The sequence below is a fragment of the Gastrolobium bilobum genome, unplaced genomic scaffold (assembly GCF_033153095.1).
Source record: "Gastrolobium bilobum isolate Gb01-03AN ecotype WA unplaced genomic scaffold, APGP_CSIRO_Gbil_v1 utg19748, whole genome shotgun sequence".
NCBI lineage: Eukaryota > Viridiplantae > Streptophyta > Magnoliopsida > Fabales > Fabaceae > Gastrolobium > Gastrolobium bilobum.
In genome coordinates, this window is record NW_026899638.1 from 2,874 (window position 1) to 27,715 (window position 24,842).

Here is a 24,842-nt window from a genome sequence, read left to right on the forward strand (position 1 = left end):
TATCCAGAAAAAGTAATAAACATAAGAAGGGAAATTTCAGAAAATTCAAAAGGGCATGTCCAATGAAGATGGCTATAATTTCTCTTGGCCGTTGCCTCTCTTGAAGAAGACAAATATCCTTAGCTGTACATGCAGAGCAGTAGTTCAGCCACTTCAACGTTTGACACAAGGAAACAAATAAGAGCAGACAATTCTTCACAGTAAAACACCCCTCCTCCGTTGGGTACACGATGCAAAGGCTAAAAAACAAAACAAAGCAAAAGGACGGTTGAGGAAGAGTGTAGCACGCTGAAAATGACTTTGCCCCCCACTGTTGAAGCAAAAACAAAGGAGTTTAATGCTACCAAACAAAGTTATGCCAAAGAGAGACAAGCATTTGGAACCTACAGAAAGCACCTTGAAGAACAAATACCAAAGAGGATGGGTCAATGCTATCTCTGCATAAAAGAATAGCAGCATGCCTGACCACCAATGGGATGGAGTAGAGAGGAATCAAGAAATCACAAAAATAAAACTACGTTGATGAAGGACTATATAAACAAGGGAGGCCGGTTCAAAATGGGGATCGTAAAAAAAAAAAACTTCTGGACAAGAGAGACCTTCATACAAAAGAGAGGAAGACCCCACAACCTTCTTCCATTTGGATTCCACAATCTCCCTCACGGTGAAAAAAAAAATTAGAAAACTCAAGATCTTATATTAGCCACCGCCAAGCCACCATGAAAGGTGTCTAGAAGCCATCGACCACCGGTCCAAACACCACAAGCACTGCGCGCCTCTGCACCTACCAAAGATCACAGGATCCACCCCTTTATACCAAAACCCCTTTGATGTTCTTGCATACTGGTAACAAAGCGCTTTATCCTTCTCTTTCTCTTTTTCTTCAAACGCTAGAGGTCTTGTTCACTTTCATGATATTTTAGTTGTATTTATCATTATAATAGTTATTTTCTCACTCTCTTTTTGTTTTCTATCATTTATTAACTATTATGTATGTTTGTCAGTTGGAACATAGCCGAAAATTTTGTGGATTCGTGGCCATAAAAATTTTGGCACCCAAATATTGGATAATGGACTATTACATACATGTTATGTAGGCCTAAACTACTTAAGGTGAATATTAAAAAATAAAAAAAAATAATTTTTTCTACTGCTTACATAGTTCTTACTCTGATTGCCCAAATATTTCAATTAATTATTTTTTTTAATCTTCATTAGTGTGGGTTTGCGCCAATTAGTTTTAGGAAAAGAACGTTTCTTGTCATGGCCCTTTTATGTTATTAAATTCCCAGTATGTGATCAATTCATCTTTACTTATCTCTTTAGTAATCCTCATTTCGATAAAGCTGGTCTAGCTATAAAAATAGGATATCATGATGCTGACAAGTCGTTTACTTTGAGAAAATTTTAAAACTCATAAAAAAGAAGGAGGAATGCTATGATTATCTATAGCATCAGCTTTCGTTTTTTTTTTTTTTTGGTAGATTAAGTAGCCTTCTCTCTTGATGTTAAAACAAATAATAAAAAAAACAAATAAAAATAAAAATAAAAATAAAAAATAAAAATAAAAATAAATAACCAAATTGTCCGTGTTTCCTATAATCTCTGTCCATGTGAATGAATGTTTATCTTTTTGTATTGGGTATGTATTTATTTATTTGTTGACAAAATAGGTTTAAATATTCTGAAAATTACAAAAATAAAATAAACGTAATGGTTGAAACGTTATCGCCTCTTATGTTACTTCGTTTATAGGTACTTGTTTGTTTATAATATGATATACATATCCACGGTGCAGCAATGTTGCCATCTTTCAATGTTTTAATGCAATGTTAACATCCACTTTGTGAAAGGAATATTTTAACGTTCTATAGGTTAGCTAAGCTTCAGCTTTTCTCGGTTAATATATATACATTCCCGATGCAAATGTTGTCGTACTTTAATGTTTTGATATTTTAGTTTTGCAATGTTGCCATCTACTTTAGATTGTTATGAAAGACAAATATTTATTACTTTAGCAAACATCATCTTTTGTCTCTGTCCATACATTACTATCTTTAATTCATTTTTTATTTCTTTTTTATATAAAAAAAAAATGATTATTTGAGTACCTTAGCTGGTTCGTTCTTAATTCACAAACTTTTTCATATTTTGTTCATTTTATGTTGTTAAATTATTTCATACTTATTATTTCAGTCTTAATCAGGTAGTTGATTTAAGAAATAAGTAAACTGACAAATCACTTATATTTATGGTAAATTGAGGTATTAGCTGAGATGTGACATCTTGCTAATCCTGTAATTTTTAAAATCATTTCGATTGTGACAATCCGATGATTTTTTTAAATTGTTTAGTAATAATAAACAAAAAAAGATAATAAACAATCATAGTTTCTATTTAAATTTATTTGACGTTGGGTTAATTTAGAAAATAAAGAATAATTATTAGTTAAAAAGGAGTAATTTAACCGTGACGGTTTGTTAACTCCACGTATTTCATTTCGGATCATTTTAACCGTGACGGCTTGATGATCTGAAACAAATCAAATTTATCATATTTTCATATCAATTTAAAACATATAATAATGCTAAAGTTACGCCTAAGGGTGATTTAGCCGTGACGGCTTGTTTAATCCTGCGTGTTTGGTTATGGTCCATTTTAGCCGTGACGGTTTGGTGATTCCAAATTTATCTAAAACTTTCTTATAATGAAACTTAAAACATTAAGATTTTCAACAAAGGGGTAATTTAACCGTGACAGTTTGTTAACCCCGTGTATTTTACTTTGGCTCATTTTAACCGTGACGGTTTGGTGATTCAGAGTTTATTCAAATTCATCACAAAATTCGTATTAATGAAAATAATTGCATAAAATTTATTTTTTTAGAAAAAGAGGTAATTTAGCCGTGACGGCTTGTCAACCCTGAGCATGATCAGAATTATTTTAGCTGTGACACTTGGTACTCCGAAATTTAAAACCAACCAACACACAAATATTATTAAAGAACGACGTAGCTTTGAATTCCTCACTGCACCTGAGGATACGTCGGAGCGGAACTCTTTCCGTCAAGCTAAAATAAAATTTTATTAATTTAGTCTTCTCATTTTCTAAATAATTATGTTTAGTTATTTTAAGGGATTAAGCAAATATTTTTAAAAAGCTATTAATAATTTACACAATTAATTTAAGGTAACCGTTTTAAACGGATGTGTCAGGGGTGCAGTGGGATTAAGTTTCCACCCTTCCTTGAGCATAATTAGATTCCCGAACCTTTGGTCTATAATTTTAAAGACCAGTTTGCAATAAAAGATTTTCCAATTTTTCCGAAATAAATAAAATTGGTGGCGACTCCATTTATTTTAATTCTTTAAATTTCGGGTCGTTACAACATCATTACCAAGTGTGACACACCCATTACACTAAACTGCACCCTTACCAATAACAGAATGTCATTAAAACCAACACAAGATTTTGTATTTATGCTGCCAATGCCAAATACCTAGACATGAATGCATATATACAAAGGAAATTAGTGGGATAAATTTCAAGTAGTCCATGACTAATGGCTGTTGAGATTTTCATAGGGAGATTAAGGGTTACTCTATGTATATAGGGAAATCAAGAAAGTCACTCTATGTGCTTAAAATGACCAGAATTAATGTTTATAATTCTAGTAAAGGAGAAATTTTTTTAGGAGAATAGTGAAATCTTTAGTAAATATGTTATAACTTCAACCAGTTAAAGTAATAATCATAGGAAACAATGTGACAAAGTCGAAACTACATAAGTGAATTTTAAAAAGTAAAAACATTTAATAATTTAAAAAATAAAAAATATTAAAGTTATTCATTAAGAGGATAAAAAATTATTATGCACTATGCTCAAATATTCTTAATGATAATTGTAATTAACTTGCACAATTTTATGACATGTAATATTTCCTATCTGGTCGTCTTAGGAAAAAGAACTGTTCTGCAGAAAAATTTGTCAGTAACTCTCACAAATTAAATAGTAGATCCCACAAAAAAAGGAATGAGTCTCCTGCAATAAAGTTCATTTAAAAAAAATTGCCTATGTACTCCAGGAATACATTTTATGAGGCAGATAAAAACTTATGTGACAATGCAAAAATATTTTTTTCTATTAATATTAAGGGGAAAAAATTCTCATATTATAGGGAAATTATTTCTTGATACATCAAACAATTTTTTTTTTTAATTTTAATGAATGGTGGGACCACCACATCTTATATGTATATAGTTGGAGAAAAAATTCTCCTACATGTGGGAAAAAACGACCCTTAATATTAAGGTATGTAATCAGAGCCCCACCTCATCCGCAAACTGACCCTGTTCTCGAAACGTTGATGTTATCTAATCTCTTAGCATAAGCTAGAAAATAGATTCACACCAACATGGAGATGACCCTTTCTCTTTCTTCTTCTTCATCATCACTAGTCCCGAGGCTTTCTTCCTCTTCCACCTTGTCCTTCTTGGCTACCAACTCTAACTCTACCTCACCCCTCTTGAAGAAAGCTACAATCAAAACCAGAAGAGCGAAGGGTCTCACCTGCAATGCATTGTTCGGACTGGGAATGCCCGAACTCGTCGTTATTGCTGGAGTTGCTGCTCTTGTGTTCGGACCCAAGAAGTTGCCCGAAGTGGGTCGCAATATCGGCAAAACCATTAAGAACTTCCAACAGGTTCTCATTCTTCTTTTCTTTTGGTTTGGCTGATTAAGTTAAGGGTTACACATTTTTGCTATGTCTATGTAACATGTAGAAGCTACTACACTTGGTACTATTGTTGCTATCTCATCCAATTAGCACCGCACAGTTGAAAAGATCTTAGATTACTATAACTCATAGTAGAACATATAGTTAAATAAAAGAAAGTCTTTTCTGCCTACTGCTTTTACTGGCTTCCTATTAGTGGCTTAAGGTGAGATTGGATTGTGGATTTGTGCCTCTGTTTCACATGAAATTTTATTGAGGAAACCCGCACAAAGAGTAAGCTCAAGCTGTGTGTGTTTGTTGGAGTCACTATGTAGGCTTACATACCACTTTGTTGCACACAGCAAGGATTTTTGTGTATTTTTTCGTGAGTAGGTTATATTTACAAATTTTTTGTTTACAAACTCTTATAAATTACACTATATATTCCGGGAAGTACACAATTAAGTGTTTGTATTTTCCGGAATACATAGTGTAGTTTGTAAAATACACAGTGGAATTTGTAAACAAAATGTTTGTAAATATATCCACGCTCTTTCTTTGTACAGGCACCTGGTCTAAACTTGAAGGTAAAAGCAGAATATAACAACAGAAATGGGAGGAAGAAATAAAATAAGGTCATTCAAGAAACTGAAAGATGTTCTATAACATGGAAAGGGAACTTTATAGGAGGAAAATCTCATATAGGGCTGTTGTATTTCATAGCTTTCATGTTAACTTGTATTAATCTCCAAAATGCTTTGCATCCATATGTGGGTTTTGCCTAAACTCACTACTCTATTTGCATTCATCATACCCCAAAAGTGGCCAAAATTCATTATGAAATCAGCATCGACATAATGCCATGTTATTTAAATAATTTCCTCGTTGCTTAATTGGTTATTTACTAGATTTTGAAATCTTGTAGGCAGCAAAGGAGTTTGAGTCTGAGCTTAAAAAGGAACCTGATTACACGGAAGAGACCCCCAAACCAACTGCTGTGAGTGAAAAGGAGGAGCAAGACATTAAGGTGTCTAGTACTAAAGATAGTATATGAGATGCACAAGACATGCTAAGTAGGCACATATTTTGGCAAAATTTTACCATGGCATTGTTATGCATTTAAAAGAAGATCTGTTAGTTTAATAATTTTGCCTTTCGGAAGTAGAATCACATTGTGTTGTGTGTTGTATAAAAATTCTCCCAGTTCCTTTCTATCTGACTATCACTCGGCAACAATCATAGGGATAGCTGCACACAAGCGCATGCAAATGCTAAGAATATTAGTTGGCATTCGCTTTGATTAAGGAACCTTCTTTTTTTTGGGTGTTACAAGGCACAGGAAGTTAGGAAATAGTTAAGAAACTTTCCCAAAAGCAATTCGCTGGGGATGCAGAATACCATAGTTAAGTGGGCGAAAAGAAGAAAACTAAGTAGTCGTCAAAGTCAAACTCAAAACAATTCAAAACTTGTTTCGATAGGTAATTTTACATGCTGAATAGAAATTTTCTATCTGCCCAAACATTTATATATGAGAATAATTTTAAATAAACCTATTTTTCTATCTGCTGATCACAAGAAGATTTTTAGTTGGCAGAGAGGGATGTATGCGAAACACATTTCAACTCTCTGATGACTATACTTTTCTTTCATATTCGTGTCTAAGGCCTTTGATTTTGCTCTGGCTTCAGTAATGGAATTGAGAAATTGTGATATACCTTTATTATTTGCCGGTAAAATCCTGATGGAACTTAAGCAAAGAAGTGCACCGATATTGACGGATTAGTATTCCTTGTTCAACCAAAAATATAGCCGGTGAAGGGGAATTTTTTTTTTGTGGATAAACCACATCCTCCACTTAAGGTAATTTGGTTCGGGAAGAGTTCAGAATTAAGGTTTTAAATTTCTTTCAAATATAATACTGCGAAGAATCGAATACATAATTTCACCTGTTACCGAGTGAATGAGAAATTTTATTTCCCTGTTTGTATCAATAAGTCAAAGAAGAAATAAAAGACGAAAAAGACACATAAATTTTTTTAGAGATAAGATATTGTTACTACCAATATCACTATCCAATTTGTTTAACTTAGATCGATTATGTTGATTAAACGGTTATATTTATTTTCATTCTTGTACGGTGCTGGTAAGAAGAAGAAAGAAGGTTTTTAGAAAATTAAATCAGAACTGTTAGATCCATATAATCGATCTAAAGGTAAAATAAATTGGTAGTGACAATGATAGTAATAGTGATTGGTAATAACAATATCTTATTTCAATTTTTAATTCGAAAAATCCCCTAACTAACTAAGGGAAAAAACCACTACGGGTTCAAAACATAAACCTACCACTATTAAATGTAAGATTACAACTTTACAAGATTATTTATCTTTAAAGTTAGAGGTTCGCTCTGAATACTTCATCAAATAAGGATGGATTATAATATATTTTTATGTTCTCCAAATTTGGTAAATCTCATATTTCTGTAATTTAAGAGGATGATATCTCTCAAACTCTTCACTCAACGGTACTTATGTCTCTCATGAATGATTGCTTATCTCTAAACTGTTGATGGGAATATAACGTAAAGACACATTAACCAAATGATTTTGGGTAATACAATGAAAGACATATTTCTTTGTTTGGTTGTTTACAAGTTGTGGATTTTGTAATTAGTCATTTTCGAGTTTGTTCTGTTTTCTGTTCTGATTTCGCTTCTATGGGTATACTGAAGGAGCTTGTATCCATTGAATGATTGAATTAATAGAAGTGATTTTACTGTTGTTTGTTGTTCTGATTTCGCTTCTATGGGTATATTGAAGGAGCTTCTATGGTATCACTATATTTTCTTTACTAAATTTTCTCTCAAAACTTAAATAGAAACAGTTTTATGTTAAGAATCAATATTTTTAAATAAAAAAGAAACATAAGATAATAAATAATGGATACAAAACTGATTTTAGAAACAGTTTGATTGATATGCTTTTTACTATGATTAAAAAATTGCTACCACCTTTTCAATTTCCTACTTCCAGAATCGATGGAAAAATCCTTTTTGTGGTTGTCAGCTTTTGTCGAATTTTAAGAAATGTTGCCTAAGAAAAAAAAGAAAAATCCTAGGTGTGGGTGTGTGTAACAGGGTGTGTGTGAGTGCGTGATTGTGTGTTCTATTCCATGTAACCTACAAAAAAAAAGAAACAGTTCATTAAAATTCAAATAAGCACCTTTTTTTAACGTGAAAAAACACAAACGAAAGAAGCTATATATTAAGGGTTTTATTAATTTCATGTTAAAGGAGATAAGTTGTCTCATGTCATAGAGACAAACTTGTGGGCTCCATCACCTGAAAAATAAAAAATAAAATAAAAAAAGTGATACAGGTATCGAAGGATGTGTATGAATGAAACTTATCACATGTAGCATGAGATTAGTTTTTCCCCTATATTATTTGCTCTCATGTTTCATGGAAAGAACTCATGGACCGCCATGATTGAATAGCCCAAAACAATGTAGTAACCCAGACCATTATAAAGTCCAATATAATTAGATTAACACAACTCCAATTAAACAAAAAAGGTTAATCAGGTTTGGGAGATCGAACCAGTTCAGTCCATTTCTATCTCCAACTCAATTATAGGCCCAATAACATTGCTAGTCCAGTCCAAACAAGCTGCTCATATACTTTGGAGTCCACTGTCCAAGTTGACATTATTATTTTATTTTTAATACAATTTTATCCCCATAGACCTTTTTCTTTTCTTTTCTTTTTTGCTATTTGGTTGTCATCTTCTATTCTTTTGAGTTAATGTGTATGCTACCAAGGTCAGGTCTAGTCTATTATCCCCCTTAGACTTAATTAATTATAAACTGTCACCTGAGAGGGATCGAATTTGTACTTGATAAAAAAATATAAACGACAGCAGGATTATTCTAAAACAATTAGAAGTTCGAAAGAACAAGTAAAATATATTAATATATAAATACTATAGTCCCATTTAATATTTTTTAATTTTAATTTAATTTAGTTTACTTAACATGTTTTTGTCTTAACTGGTAGTTTGAGTTATTTATGTAATATTAGGGTTTGGAGTCTGTGGTAAAAAGGAATAACTTCAGTACTTTAAAAGTAAGATTAGCCTTATATTCCAATGGTATGAAAAACATCGTAAAAAAAAATGCATATATATTGCTGAAATAAATTCCAAAATCTATAACTATAAACAAAACACGAATACATATATATTTACAAGTTGGACTAAACTGAAGTAAAGGATTTAATCCTCCATAAAATATAATAACTTGTCACTTTTCCCGATTTAAAGAACAGAGAAGCGAGAGAGATGGCCACGGCCAACGGATCGGCACTGGAGGAGCCTCCGACGACGTATTATCACGTGCAAATTTCCCTGCCAAACTTCATGAAACAGATTTCTGGAATAAAATAACAAACATATACTATTGCATATATATTACATATATGTAATTCAATAGATATATAGAATATATATCTATATATTACATGTATGTAATTCAATAAAATAACGAATCCATAGAATATATATAAAATGAGTGGAGATATTTTTACTACTAAAAAAATTTACTACCAACTCACTACTTCTATAAACATCATTGAATCAATATTTTCTCTCTCTTCAAAAACTTTTCAACATTCTCTCTCTTTGATCCAATGGTAATTGTGGAGGTAGTGAGTTAGTAGTAAATATTTCTAGTAGTTAGAATATCTCCCCTCATATAAAATAGATATGTAGAATTATATTTTTAATATATTTTATTAAAATAATAGAAAAAACAACCATTCATGGTCATCATTGTAGGAAGATTTCATTCAATATTATTGGATACTCCCTCCTCCACGTTTTCATTAATATGTCTACTATGGCTAAAACCTTTGTATGTCACTCTAAATTACATAATTTAAAGGGAAAATAGTGTGTCATTTTAAATGACACACTTTATATTTTTTATTCTTATAAAGAGATGAGACTCACATTTAAAAAAAAAAAATTCTCCATTTTCTCTCCTATGATTTTTCTCTTTCTCTCACTTAAAATGACATAACTTTATATACTTTAAAATGATAGATACATTTTCCTAATTTAAAACACAGCTAACGTTGAATTGTGAATCAAGTTTTTTTTTTGGGTAAATGTCAATCAACTTTTTCACCCCTACACATCTAACGTTTAGTTCGATGGAAGTCGTGGGTCCAAACCAATGAAATTAGATAAGTTTTATATATATATATATATATAAGTTTCAATTTTTTCATGCGGTAGGAGAAAATTTTCTCATATTGTAGACACATCTTATGTGGGGCTCACATCTATTAAAAAAATAAAAAAAGCAAAAAAAAATATTGCACGAAAATCGAAGAGTCACTAGTAGGAGAAAACAATTCTCTTGTGACATGAGAAAATGTTTTTCCTATATATATATATAGGGGATTAATTTTCTCATTTTACATGAGAAAATTTTCTCATGCTACACACTCAATACATGAGTGAGGTCCACAAAAAGGTTATAAGACAAAGAAGTCAAGATGGAACCCACTTTTTAATTGTGTGTGTAACATGAGAATCTTTTCTCATGTAAAATGAGAAAAGATTAACCCATATATATATATATGGCTTTAATGTTCCTAAAGTAAATGTAGATAAGTTATCTACATTCGCTCCCAAAATGATGTCGTTTTGGGTTGAAAACTTAAAAAATTATAATAAAAAATACTATTATAACCCTTAAATAAATTATAATTACAAAAATATCTTGATTTCTGCCTCAAAACGATCTCATTTTTGGCTCACTGTAGATAAGTTATCTACATTGACGGTAGAAAAAACAAACCCTATATATAATAGTTGTGTAATATACAGTGTTATGAAACCCGATCTGGCAGGGTTGATCCGGAACTTGATGAATCGGTCATCGGACAGGTTCGAGTCAAGTATCGGATTGACCATGTATCAGATCCGGTCAAATCCAGTCAAAATCGATGATCCAGTGACACGATCGGATCATACATTTTATAATAAAAAAATCAAAAATCAAAACTATTTCATCTTGTCAAAAAAAATGTAAAACTCATTTTAAAATTTTTGTAATTTTATTTACTAGTAATATACTCTTTTACAATGACCTCAAATTTCAGCTATTAATACTGAAGTAATCTGTGAAATAATAAATTAAGAGAATATAACATATGTCATTTCAATGTAGATGAATTTGAAAAATATAATTTCACAATATCTGGCCTTTTGAATGTCATTGAGAGATATGTTTATGAGGATTCTGAGTTGCAATTTAAATTGACATAGTAATAATGTGCATTTTCAATTATTTGTATTTTATGAACTTGTAAAAGTGTGATTGAGTAATTTTTGAGCTTATTTAGCGAACCTTGTTTAATTCATTTTAGATATGGAGAATATAATTAAATTTATATGATCATATTATATATATATATATATATATATATATATATATATATATATATATATATATATGGGCTTATCATTTCTCAAGCTGCTTGCGATAATCTTATCTCCGGCTAATAAATCATAACCGTACAAAGATAGATCAATGGTGATAAAAGAATAGAGAGAAAAAGGAATCATAACCATTCAAAGGTGAACCAAATAATATAAGAAAATAAATAAATAAAACGACGTAGTTTTGGGTAGCCGGAGATAAACTTATCTCAAGCTGCTTGAGAAATATTTTTTCCTATATATATATATATATATATATATATATATATATATAGGCAAAATGATTTCTGTAGCCGCTGCACCTACAGCTAGCCAGGATCCGCGTGCGGATCCTAGGATACGGCACCAGATCCTTGTTTTTTTTTTTTTAAACGCCGTGGGACTCACTTTTCTGTGTCAGCTGTAGAGAGTGTTATCTACGGCGGCTACAGAAATGATAAGCCCATATACATATATATCGGGAATGTTATACTTACAACCTATTTTTGTTTACAAACTTTTACAATCATATCTTAACCGTTGATTTATGTCAATCAACGGTTATTATTTTCGCAAATCAAACTCATTATATTCGGGTCAATCGATCTGACCAATAACTCAATACTCCTACCGAATCGATGCTCTTGTGGAGTTTAATCACAATGAGAGAGCTAGTTGAAAAAAAAAAATCATGATAAATATATAACGGGTTAGTGGGATATAACCTATGTAACCCACGTGTTAAAAGAACCAAACATGCAACCCTATGTTTGGATAAATATTATCGGTTACTGCCAACTATGCCCTGAAGCTTGCAATTATATTTCAGGGGACCATGACGAATTTATAATTGTAGTAAAATCCTAAATATCAAATTTAACATTGCGATTACATTTGAGGGGCGTTTGGTATGAGGTATTTTTTAGGATTTTCGAAAAATTGAATTTTTTAAAATTTTTAATTTTCAGATATTATCATAAACTTAATGTTTTCATCATATTTCTGAAAATCGAGATTTCTGAATAAAAAAAATCTCTTATCTACCAAACGTCTTGTTGCATTATTCCAATTGCCTTGAATTAGGATGTTTAAAAAAATCTCTCATGTTCAACTGTCAGCCCATAACAGCATCCAAATCACTTTAGCATCTCCCAACTTTTCTTACTACTACTACTAATAATAATAGTATTTATAGTTTAAAATATAAAAAAGTTTGGAATATTATAAACAATAAATTTTTATGGGTGTTATTAATCTTATATTAAAGTAGATAAATTATCTCATGTCGTAGAGATAAATATATGAGTCCCACCACCTGAAAAATAAATTAAAAAAATTATATAGTTATCGAAGAATGTATAAAACAGAAAACTAATTTTATGTAATAATTTTTCCCAATTTTTATTACATAAAAGAGAAGTGAACGGATTTAAAGGTTAAAAAACATAGGCTCATCCCACATTCATCACATTAATATCACACGTGTGGGGAGATAGTTGGTAACTTGATATGAAATAATAGTAAGCTAGGGAGAGATTATATTGACAATTTTTTTTTTTACAAATTTATAAACTACACTCAATCTGATTAGTCAAAATTAATATAATTTTTAAGAAAAAAAATTGTTAATATAAACTTCCCATGATAATAATACCAGTGAAATAAATGTAGAGGCCAATCACGTGGCACCAGGGGCTTATACAGTGGAAAGGGCCAGATCCACACGAGTGGGTACGACTAGTGAATGAGTGTGGATTGGTTGGCATCATGGCGTGGGCCATTGGGTCCTATACTTTAGTCCTTTCTTTGTTGTTGGAGTAAGTCTGTCGTCATTCTCGACGCTTTATATATTATGTTTTGTCTGTTTTTGGGTAAATTAATTTAATATTTGGTCGCTTGCTTGCTGGCTATGCTTGCATACCATACATGTATGGTTATTGCATTTGCACCATAATCCTCATGGCCAATGCCTCAAGAACAAATTATACAATGGCTTCAAATGATCACTATTAACCAAATTCAACACCTTCAAGCTAGGGAAAAAATATCAAGTCTGATAGTGCTTACTCATTAACTAAAAATTACATAAATCAGTAGTATATTGAATTTTGATGTTAAAATTGTATTCCCGGAAATTCCTCACTTCCATTTTGGATCATGCATCACCCTTATCTCAGGGTCCTTGATCATCAACCACACGGAGATTATTCTATTTCATTCAAATCACCATCACGATTAGGAAGAATATCATTCAAAAGATTCGCATCCCATCAAGGCTAATCGTTTCCTCCATCACATTATGTCATTTGTTGACAAGAGGAAAAACAATTAACTTATGTGATATGGATGATTTAAGAGGAATATCATTGCGATTACTCTGATATAGTTCGTTGATTGCTTTTGATTTTTGAGATCCGAGACATTTTGCAAAGTTGGTCTTTTATTGGTTGTTGGTGAGTCAGTGACAAGGTTAGTTCGGTGTCTCCCAAATAAAACAAGTTCTTATCCTAAACTCTTCACAACTTGTGGCATTAAACAATCTCAAAACAAAATATCAGCTTCGAGAATGGGTTTGTCAATCTTGAATCATTTCTATGAACTTAATAATTGTACGTCATTTCTTGACAATCGTAAATAAAGGAGGGATTTGACTCCAAGACTATACTGGCTAAGGATAAACCGATAAATATGCCAATTTTGATTTGGGATTGAAGAAAATTACAAAACAAAACCAACGAATAGATTGGGAAAAAGTTACATAAGTTTCCCCTTTTTCCTTTCTTTTCAGTCATATATTTAATGGTCTAATGAATGATGTTTCGGGTTAGCGTGTAATGACAACGGAAGAAAAAGAAGAAAATTCAACACTAATGAGTCTGATCAATGCAACAACAGGTAGTTGTTACGATGATATGTTGCCAACTCATTGTTTAGCTTATCTACATTTTTTTAAGCCGCAGCTGCACAGCAGGACCTTAACGTGTTAATGAATAATGAGGACTAAGAAGAGTTAACAAGCCAGTAAAAATACTGTCATTTTTAACTAGACATATTAATGAAATAGAATATGACTGATACTAACCTGAAAATTAAAGACAAAAAATAGTATAACATTGTTTTAAAGGAGAGGTTATACTTGTAACCTCTTTTTCCTTACAATTTCTTACCACCATTTGTATAGTTGTTGGATCAAAATAAAATAAAAATACATATCTCAATTTTAAAACTAAAATTCTACACAAAAAATAAATCTAAGTTAAACTTATGTTTTATGAAATCAATAAGATATTCTACCTATTTTTTTATGCTTATCTTAACTATTCATCTTCGATATCGTTAGATCAAAATTTTAACTAGCTTTTATCATTTCTCTCCCCTCTTGCTATCATAATCCAATAGCTTTGTAGATGAGAAAATAGAATAGATATGAATCCTATCCTTATATCACTTCCCCAAATTAGAAAATTTGGGTTCCGCTTAAATTCAAATCTTTTTACATTTTTCCATCCAAATCCTCGTACTTTACTATAAAAAGATGCATAGCACCAAAGATTTGTTTAGATGGCCACCGCGTAAAGTGGACAAACGATAAGTGCATGATTAAAATGATTTAAGGCCTGAAATAATAGGAAACCTTATCTCTCTTTTTACACATGATCCTTAATTGTAAATTATCCTTTTTGACATTAGTTGTGAGTTTCATTATTAAAGGCAAACAAACAGATAGACTCAAGGAGTATTGATTCATAAAGATTCCTTCATCAATTGTGGTCCCCTTGCAATTAAATTCAAATTAGTTTATACTACCATTTAATATTATCATCTCATATATAGTATAAACTCGTTTTTTCATTTGTCATTGAATTGGTAATTTAGAGACAAATATTTGTTTTAAAGCTATAATTTAAGTTAGAGATTTAATAATTGCATCTTGGAAATTCAATCTTCTTGTGCGTTATTATAAGTTCATTATACTTTATGTTATGAATTCTTAAAAGATAAAATTATAAATATATAATTATACAATGTCTATGTATGTCAAAACAAAATCATCCATCATTTAATTTTTTATTTTTAGTACATATCCATCATTTAATTTGAATACGAACAAAGGTCATCTTTGCATTACTTTAGTTTGTGAAATTTTAAGAGTCATCTCAAAAAAAATAAAAAATAATAATGATATGTAAAGTCTCTCTAAAAAGAGAAAAGTTCATAAATGTCTCTGTGACTTACTCTAGAATTATTTATGTTCCTGTGAGTTTTTTATCACATATGCCCCTGTAATTTACAAAATGGTACGCCTTTTATCATGGCTTTTTTACTCTTATAACCCTTTATTATTAATTAATTACCGATTTGACCTTGATTATAAACTATTTCAAAAATTTAACCCCCTCAAAAAACATAACACCAATCTGCCCCTGTTTGACCGTTGACCACCAAGTCTACCCGGGTACACCCCTCTGTACCCGGGTATTTTTTGAAAAATTTTGTCTACCCGGGTAGGGAGGAGTGTACCCGGGTATTGTTCTTCGCACCTGAAAAATTACTTGAATTTTTTACCCGGGTAGAGAGGGGTGTACCCGGGTAAATCTTCGACCACCCGAGTATGATTACTCTTTGGATCTCCCATCCACTCTTCTTCTCCAAGCTTTGAATATGGAGGCACCCACTATCACGTGCTCCGCCTCTGCAACTTTTTTGGGTCTGTAAAGCACAAATATTTTTCAATGATTATTTCAGAAAGGGAATTATCAGTTAACACTATAAATCCACAACCACAAACCTTGTCCCATGCATGTCTTCCCTGAACGTGATAATTCATCATTTACCAGTAAAATGAAAAGCTGCATGCTCACACTAAATTTCTGTACCATGAACCATGTCTTTATTTTCTTTCCGTCTCACTCTCCCCAATAGACCCGGTACCACATTTATATATAGGAGCGCGATTTTGACGTACATAAAAGTAGACCCCATCATAATCGATACGAACAGGGACCGCTTTGATGAGCAGTAAAGTGTTGATGTATGGAAATTCCAAATCCATTCTCAAAGCTAAAAGCTCTTCAAATTGGTTAGGCATGCTTAACTTGATAATACTGATCTATCTCATTAGCTATAAAAAAGAGAGAGAGAAAAAATTACCATGAAACAATTAATTACACATCCGCAAATATAATTAACTTGTGGTAAAATCAAATAAATCATATCTGTTCTTATATCCATCAGCTACAAGTTGCCCAAGTTATAGCAAGTACCAAATGGGTTGTCGAAGATTTACCCGGGTACACCCCTCTCTACCCGGGTAAAAAATTCAAGTAATTTTTCAGGTGCGAAGAACAATACCCGGGTACACTCCTCCCTACCCGGGTAGACAAAAATTTTCAAAAAATACCCGGGTACAGAGGGGTGTACCCGGGTAGGCTTGGTGGTCAACGGTCAAACAGGGGCAGATTGGTGTTATGTTTTGTGAGGAGGTTAAATTTTTGAAATAGTTTATAATCAAGGTCAAATCGGTAATTAATTAATAATAAAGGGTTATAAGGGTCAAAAAGCCCTTTTATCATATATCTCCCTGTGATTTTTTACTTTTTACAAATTACAGGAGCATATATGATAAATAAAAAATCACAGAAATATAAGTAATTCTGAAGTAAATCACAAAGACATTAGTGAACTTTTCCCTTCTAAAAAACGACCTCTACCAAAAAAAAAAAAAAAACTTAAGGGGAGGGTGAGCGTAAGCATGTACTATGTTGCCCTCCATAATATTAGTGTTATTTTATTATTTACGAGTTAACAAAGCCCTCCAAAAGGAAGTAGGTAAATATTATCTTTCTTTTTCTCAATCCAACAGCATTAAGTAGAATTCAATCCATAGGCTCCCCAAAATTTTTATTATAAAATTCATTTTTACATTTTATAAATAATAATATTCTTGTAGGTTATTGGTTATTGCTGACACATTAGTTATATTTTAATCGGCAATGGTCTTTCTTATAATTCTCATTAAATATTCATTTTATTTTATAATATTTTTTAATCTAATCATGTAAAAATAATGAGAAATATTTTTCTCATGTTGCATGAGAGAAAGTTGTCTCATGCAACACATAAAAAAGTAAATTAGATCCACTAAAAAAAAGAGAAAAGAAAAAAATGGATCCTACCCACTTTTTTAAGTGTTGTATAAAACAACTTATTTTATGCAACATGAGAAAAACATATCCCAAAAATAATAATCTTAATGGTGTATTTGGTACAAGAGAAATTTTTTTATGTCCGAGAATCATGATTTCCAGTAATATAGAAAGAAATCCAATTTACCGAGAATGATATAAAAAGTTGTTTGGTAGACGTAAATATTACAGAAAATATTTAATAATTTTATTGAGTATATGTTTGGTTGTTAGTAAAATATTACCGGTAATATATTATGATTTTACAAAACTAACCTTGACTTTTCAAAACATATTCTTCAACGGGTATTGATGTGTGTTGGGGGTATTATTGTCTAAAAAATATGTTGATCTGCTTTCCTTTCCTCCATTAATCATGAAAATCACCTAATTTTTGGTAATTCCAAGAGTAACTTTTCTTTGTAAAATGCTTTACCAGTAAACCTTCGATATTCGAAAATTGATTTTTAATACTTTTACCAAACATGATAATTGACGATTATCAAAGAAGGTTTACCAGTAATCCTTGTGATACTCTTGTACCAAACACATCCTGGGCCGTTTGGTACGCGTGATTCTTGGAGATTCTTGAAAAACTAAATTTTTATAAATTTTTAATTTTTAGATATTATTGTAAACTGAATGTAAAAATTATATTTCTGAAAATTAGGATTTTTGGACAAAAAAAAATTTCTCCTCTGCTAAACACTAAAAGAAAACATCGAGCATTTGTAGAAATTGGTACAATAGGGGGGGGAATCCAAGAATCATACAGTACCTCCTCAACTCAACCAATGCAAAATAATGGTAAGGGATATTATTAAAAAATCAACTGTCCAGTCAAAAGTTTAACTATACTATATTATAACTTTGTATTTCTCGAATTATTTCTTAAAAATAAATGTTTACTTTGACCATCTCAACAAAACGCTTCTAACTTCACCTTGTCTTTGTAGTTTTCGTACAATTTTCTCTCTATTTTTTTTCTTCATTCTTTTCAATAAATAGTATTATATTATATAAAGGGATTATTTCTCTAATGAAAGATAAACTCTTTTATGTTGAAAAACAAATAAAGTAGGATTCATTGATTTTTTAAAAATAAAAATAAAAATAAAAAGAAAGCACATGTTTTCTATGTAAAAACAACATGAAAAAGTACTCTTAATTATATAACATGAGAATATAATTTTTCATTATATAATCTTTACAAATTATTACGTTTGAGTTAAAATTACGCAAATTTTTTTGAAATAGTAATGAAGAAATAAAAAAGTAAAAGAAAAACATTATGTTAAAAGTTGAAGATAAATAATGGGTGTGTGGAGCCTAGGAAACAAACAAAAGGCCGGCAAGGAGGGGACACAGGCCAATCTGGTTGTCCACTACCCGCACCACAATCATTCTTTTTATAACGTCATCCATGACGTCATTCTCCCGACCAGCCTCCGAAGATCCAACAATAGAAAGCCCCTACACGTGGCAACATCTTCACCGTACGTGTATTTCCTCCACACCACTGCATCCATATATCACCAAAGCCATTGTCCAAACTTAGAACTCTTTCCACTCTCAATTTCTGAATTTCGCTTTCACCGAAAAAACTTCACTTTCCTGAACATAAAGATATCAGTGGTCTGTTTGTTTCTGACTCGTAAGGTTGATGGATGCAGAGGGAGACAAATACAATATGATAAATTTTGAAGAAACCGAGTTGCGACTCGGCCTCCCTGGCGAGTCACAACTCAAGAGCAGTGGTGGAAAGAGAGGTTTCTCAGAGACAGATACTGTGGATTTGAAGCTTAATCTTTCTTCCAATAACGACTTGGGTTCTGCCTCAGTTTCACCCTCATCTGTGGCTGCAGACAAGGTTAAAGAGAAAACTTCTGCTGCTACTACTACTGCAGATCCTCCTCCTCGCTCTAATGACCCAGCAAAACCACCTGCGAAGTGAGTTCTTCTTCTACTTACGTCTTACTTGGATGTTAATTCTATACATTTTTTTGGTACATAATATAATTCTATTCATTTATTGCTAAAGAAAACTCTTTTTTTTTTTTTTAATATGAGTTTTAGTTTAAGGAAAAACTAGAGGAAATTATTTTGTGCTTTGATGTGGCTGTTGGAATTTTCTTTTCTGTCATCTGCTATGTTCATCGATCTGGAGGGTATGATGTATATAATCTAGATTTTGTCTGAGACAGAGAAGGGTAATAGAACATATTAAAAAGTTTGGCTCTTTTCATTATTTTTGAAAGGACAAAAGATTATCAGATTTTGTTCAGTGTAGCAAATATCTAATGAAAAAGAGGTGGTCACTGGTCATCTTTACCTTGTTTTGAGAGTAAATAGATTTGAAGTAAAAAAAAAAACCATAGATCCATAGAACTTTCAATTGAAAAAGATAATAGAAAATTGCAGTTACAAGTTACTTAGAACTTAGAAGTTTGTTGCTGGTTGAAGGTCGGAGTGGGTAGTTATATTTCTTTTTCCATAATTTTTGGCTGAATTCGCTCTCCCAACTTGATATTTTGATTACGTATTTTAAACATTTTTTTTAATTTGATTGAAAGAAAATAAATATGTAAAAAATTGATTGTAAAAGAATCGGATTAGAAATTGTGTTTTTTCTTTTTGTAATTATTAAGTGTGATTACTTTTGAACAATATTTTTGAAAAAGTTGTTTGTAATAATTTTGTAGTGTTATTTGTAAGAGTTTGATTTTGTCTCAAAGGGATTTTAGAAGTTATGCTAACATTATTTGCTGGTGTTAGAGTGCAATAAATTAAAAAAATAATATTAAATTTGATTTCTACTATAAAAAATTATGTTGAGGATTGTAATGAATTATAAATAGTATTAGACATATTTTAAAATACTAGTCATTATCAATTGCGAACGCATATCTAATAAATAGATGTTGATTTTTTTTTTTTAAAAAAAAAAAAAAATCCTTTTGACCGGGTTAAGTAATTAAAAAGTAAAAAGATGGAGTGGGTATTTAGTTAGGTGTTAGTGATCCGGGTTTTGAGGGGGAAATGTCATTTAGAAAAATTCCGATTTAATATAGAATTTGCCAATTTGGTTTATAAAATTTTCAAGTTGTGTTACAAAGTGTGTTTCCGTACAAATCGGTAAAGTTAATCCTTTTATTAGTTGTGTTTGTTAGGAATTTTGATTAGACACGCGTAATATTATTTATCAAGCAGATTACTTAGATGTAAATCTTAAATGAAGTTGTCACTTTATAACAAAGACTGAATCTTCTGATCCATTCTCCTTTAGAAATAATCAAGTTTGAGTCATGTCCAATGCTTTAGAGATACATTTAGGACTTTAACGTAAGAAACCTAGTTTGTAAATAATATCACATGAATATTTCTATAACAAAAGAATTAACTTAATATGAAAAGAGTAATGTGTGTCACGAGCAAGTCTAGTTGAATATCTTTTGCGGATGGCATTGTGGATTGTCGGGTAAAAATAGAAAAAGGACAAGACACATGGAATCTTGCTTTTTCCGTCCACGCAATGGGGAAAAGGATAGTCCACGGCCCTGTCGTGTCACCTAACAATTGCACATTGCTACTATATAATATATATATATCTCTCTCTAATAATTTAAATTATTAACAAGGTTTTTAATTAAGATTACCAATTAATTAACATTGAATTAGCAGGGCACAAGTTGTGGGTTGGCCACCAGTTCGATCCTTCAGAAAGAACATAGTGAATGTTCAAAGGAACAGCAACGATGAAGCAAAGAAGACTAGCACTGTCACTGTCGCCGCCACCACCAGCAACGGCGCCAACAGTGGAGGAGCATTCGTGAAGGTGAGCATGGATGGTGCACCATATCTACGCAAGGTGGACCTGAAGTTGTACAAAAGCTATAAAGAGCTGTCAGATGCGCTGGCTAAAATGTTCAGCTCATTCACCGTTGGCAAATGTGGGTCCCAAGGCATGAAGGACTTTATGAATGAGAGCAAATTGATAGACCTTTTGAATGGCTCTGATTATGTACCCACATATGAAGACAAAGACGGAGACTGGATGCTCGTGGGTGACGTGCCTTGGGAGTGAGTACTCTTTCTTCATAATTCATTCATCGTTTCTTTTTCTCTTATTAAAATCCTATTTTTCAATGCTCACTAATTAACTCAACATTTCACAGAATGTTCGTTGAATCATGCAAGCGCCTACGCATAATGAAAGGTTCTGAGGCAATCGGGCTAGGTTAGTGATATAATAACAACCTCCTTCAACAAATTAAGTTTAAAACTATATGAAAGATATCTTATCCTAAAATATTATTAATTCCTAATTTACAGCGCCAAGGGCAGTGGAAAAGTGCAAGAACAGAAGCTGAAGTCATTTGCTTGTTCCGTAAACAATCTGCTTGGTTGTTCATCGATGTCACAAGGAAGCAATTGGCTCGAGCAAGGTCGAGTCTGATATAGGAATAAGAGTTTTATTATTATATTATTATTATTATTATTTTGATTTTTATGTATCTGTCCTATCTTCTTGTAATTTTCTTATATGTGTATTATATGAATGAGAAAATAGTTGGAAATTCATTAGGGACAAGAAATAATATAGGAGATGTAATTATATGAATATGACCCCCGTTTTTGTTTCCAAGGGAAAAAAAGTACGACTTTGTCCATTGCCTGTGTGCTTGACTAATGATAATATATGGCAATGTTTCCAGTTATCATAACTGGTTTTTGTCCCCTCCAATTTTTAAATTGTAAGTGACCACATGTATACCGTATATGCAATTATATGATTGTGTTTGGGTGTTGAATGCTATATAAGATTCCTTCGCATTATGTACGAAGTATTCTTGTCTGTCAAATTATGAGCGAACTTGTTGGTTGAGGAGTTGAATACCTTAAGATCCATGAACAAAGAGATAACGAGGGCCCAGGCCATGTGCTACCTGTTACGGATCGACTCTTATTGAGGGATCCGCTAATTTATTCCCCCATTCCCCACCCCTCTCTCTCCCTTGGTGGCAGTAGTGTTCTTGCTTTCTTTTTTGTGGCTTACTTCCTCGCCTATTTATCCCAACTTCTCTCTCTCTCTCTTTTAAGAAAATATTTCTATCAAAAGAATGACTGTTTCCTCGTAAGATCACATAGACGATTATCATGAAAGCAAATATATTTACCCTAAGGGGGCGTTTAATATACAACTTAGACAAATAAAGGTTGATTTACCGATTAAGTGGTTTAATTTGGAACTCAAAGAAGATGAAAACAGTATAGGTAGGTTGGCCTCAGAAACGTGCTCATGCTGAAACCTAGGGATTTGCGCGTTTGGCAATGCATTCTAGTCTGATATTCTATTTATAATCTAACAACTTGATAAACGATGGGAATATTCTCCCCTTTTTTGGGGGTAAATAATTCTCCTGCTCGCAAAAAATAAAATAAAATACTCTCACTCGATTTTGGTATGTAAATACTCAGACTGTGATCGCGGAACATGAGCAAGTGGGGTCTGGGATAAGAAGAGATGCTTCATTCGATCCTTCAAAGATTCCTTCACAAAATTTCCGTCGGTACTATTCTTTATAGTTCATTTTGTTCTATTGGTCTACATTTTAATACAAATACTTTTTTTTGGGAGCAATTATACTTATCAATATTTTAGACTTATCACTCTTATAATTTATTTGATTATCGTTAGATTAATTTGAAATCAACCGTAATTTTTTTTTCAACCGTTGATTTCAAATTAATCAAACAATAATAGAAAAAAGATAATAAAAGTGATACAAGTAAGATAGTAATAAATATAATATTCCCCCATTGAATATAACTGCTGCAATTTTGGTCCTTCATTTGGTTGGGCTTGGTACATTGCTAACAATCAGAGGAAATGAATTTATGATAGTTAGGAGATTCTAAAATAAGGGAAACTTGTAATCCAGAATAATGAAATGGCTCATCAATTTAATACATAAGATTTTGAAATGAGATATGTTACCGATTTCACTTATTATGATTTGAATTTTCAACTTAATTTTCATTGACGATACCTCTTCTTTTTTTTGATTCCCTATTCTATGATAATAAGTGGTATCAAAATCGATGTTTATACTTTATAGTTAGGGGTATAAATAGATTAGGTTAGGTTAGACTTTGACTTACATAGATTAAACTTATGTAAAAAATTGTCAGTCTGACTTATATAGGCCCAAATTACAAGTCTGGGCCTATATTAAATAAATAATTTAATACAAGACCCGACATGGACAAAAAAAGCCTACAATCTGCTTTCTAAATAATTTTTAAAAAAGTTTAATCTTGCGTTTTATTTGACTATTTATAATAGGTCAAATCTGACCTAATATAGAACTCGTAGTCCTGTAATCTAGGTTAACCCATTTACGGTAGTGATTTGTGTAGGATATGAACCATGTTATTTTGTGGAGCAACTTTATCAGTCTTTGTTGATCACCCACTTAATACTCGGAGAGGCTTTTGCAAAGAGAAAGTACACTATTGGGTCTAATTCTTAAGGGGGAGATTGATAAAAAAGTTAAGGATGAGTGATAAATAATTATGTTTCGCATTAATTTTTATGGATGATCCAAGTAAAAAACATAAAAGTGAAATAACCTATAAGATGTGATATCCAATTTTATTGTCTGTCATATAAGTTCTTTACTTAACCCATTCCTAATAACCTCTGTGTTTGGGCTCCCTTGAGAGAAAGCTAAATTCTTTCGGTTATATCTGAATAGTACTTGGCTGGAACGAAATGTCGGCTGAATGAAACGAAGATATAGTTATTTTCTTTTCTATTTTTAGGAAAAGGTACAGACCAACATGTGCATTTATTTTACAATAATTTGTCTAAGATTCTCATTTTAATCCCCCCTCCCCTCTTCTTACATCTCTTCCCCTCAATGAGGAGGCTTGATTTTCCCCTAAATACAGCAACAAATAATAATTTTTTTTTCCGGAAGGAAATAATGTTATTTTTTTTACACATATTTTCGCGCATATCACATAACATTTACACAATTTTTTTAAAACGTACAGTCGATTGCACATTTGCACTTCTCTTTTTATATTACTGTACTGTAATTGTATTAGATGTGAGAGATGTGCGGTACGACGGTGCAATTATCATTTTTCAAACATCATAAAAGTATAAGTTTGGCAGTGACTGTCTTACAAACGAAATCGTTTAATGGTACGAAAACCTTCGATTTGATAAGCTCCTTGGGTTTCAAAAATTTCTAGGCAATGGGCCTGTGTCTTCCCCACGCAATCAGTATTCTTAATGTTTGTTAATTAGATCCAACAAGGCTTGGGCATCTGGGACTGGGACATGGATAAAGTCATCAAAAGTGCTAAAGCCTATGGACCAGTCCATGTAACTGGTACACTAAAAAAAGAAGAAGTTAAAAACCATTTTTTTTAGATTAATGAATAATG

The 24,842-nt window shown here is 31.8% G+C and overlaps 2 protein-coding genes across 2 annotated transcripts; both read left to right on the plus strand.

Annotated features, from left to right (window-relative positions):
* The first annotated feature begins 4,298 nt into the window (after positions 1-4,298).
* Positions 4,299-6,099, plus strand: LOC133292154 (sec-independent protein translocase protein TATA, chloroplastic-like). The gene is made up of 2 exons (XM_061490526.1): positions 4,299-4,702; positions 5,640-6,099. Exons 1-2 carry the CDS (start codon positions 4,415-4,417, stop codon positions 5,766-5,768), a joined length of 417 nt encoding a protein of 138 aa, XP_061346510.1. The 5' UTR covers positions 4,299-4,414; the 3' UTR covers positions 5,769-6,099.
* A 12,864-nt stretch (positions 6,100-18,963) lies between these two features.
* Positions 18,964-22,154, plus strand: LOC133292153 (auxin-responsive protein IAA16-like). The gene is made up of 4 exons (XM_061490525.1): positions 18,964-19,334; positions 21,066-21,464; positions 21,560-21,621; positions 21,717-22,154. The coding sequence occupies exons 1-4, from the start codon at positions 19,048-19,050 to the stop codon at positions 21,752-21,754; spliced, it is 786 nt and encodes a 261-aa protein (XP_061346509.1). The 5' UTR covers positions 18,964-19,047; the 3' UTR covers positions 21,755-22,154.
* Positions 22,155-24,842: the final 2,688 nt, after the last annotated feature.

Bases quoted from the DNA above. Each gene is read 5' to 3' on its own strand.
- LOC133292154 (XM_061490526.1), top strand. From the start codon at position 4,415: ATGGAGATGACCCTTTCTCTTTCTTCTTCTTCATCATCACTAGTCCCG. The intron at 4,703-5,639 runs GTTCTCATTCTT...GAAATCTTGTAG, and splicing joins CCATTAAGAACTTCCAACAG to GCAGCAAAGGAGTTTGAGTC.
- LOC133292153 (XM_061490525.1), top strand. From the start codon at position 19,048: ATGGATGCAGAGGGAGACAAATACAATATGATAAATTTTGAAGAAACC. The intron at 21,465-21,559 runs GTGAGTACTCTT...AACATTTCACAG, and splicing joins GTGGGTGACGTGCCTTGGGA to AATGTTCGTTGAATCATGCA. The intron at 21,622-21,716 runs GTTAGTGATATA...CCTAATTTACAG, and splicing joins TTCTGAGGCAATCGGGCTAG to CGCCAAGGGCAGTGGAAAAG.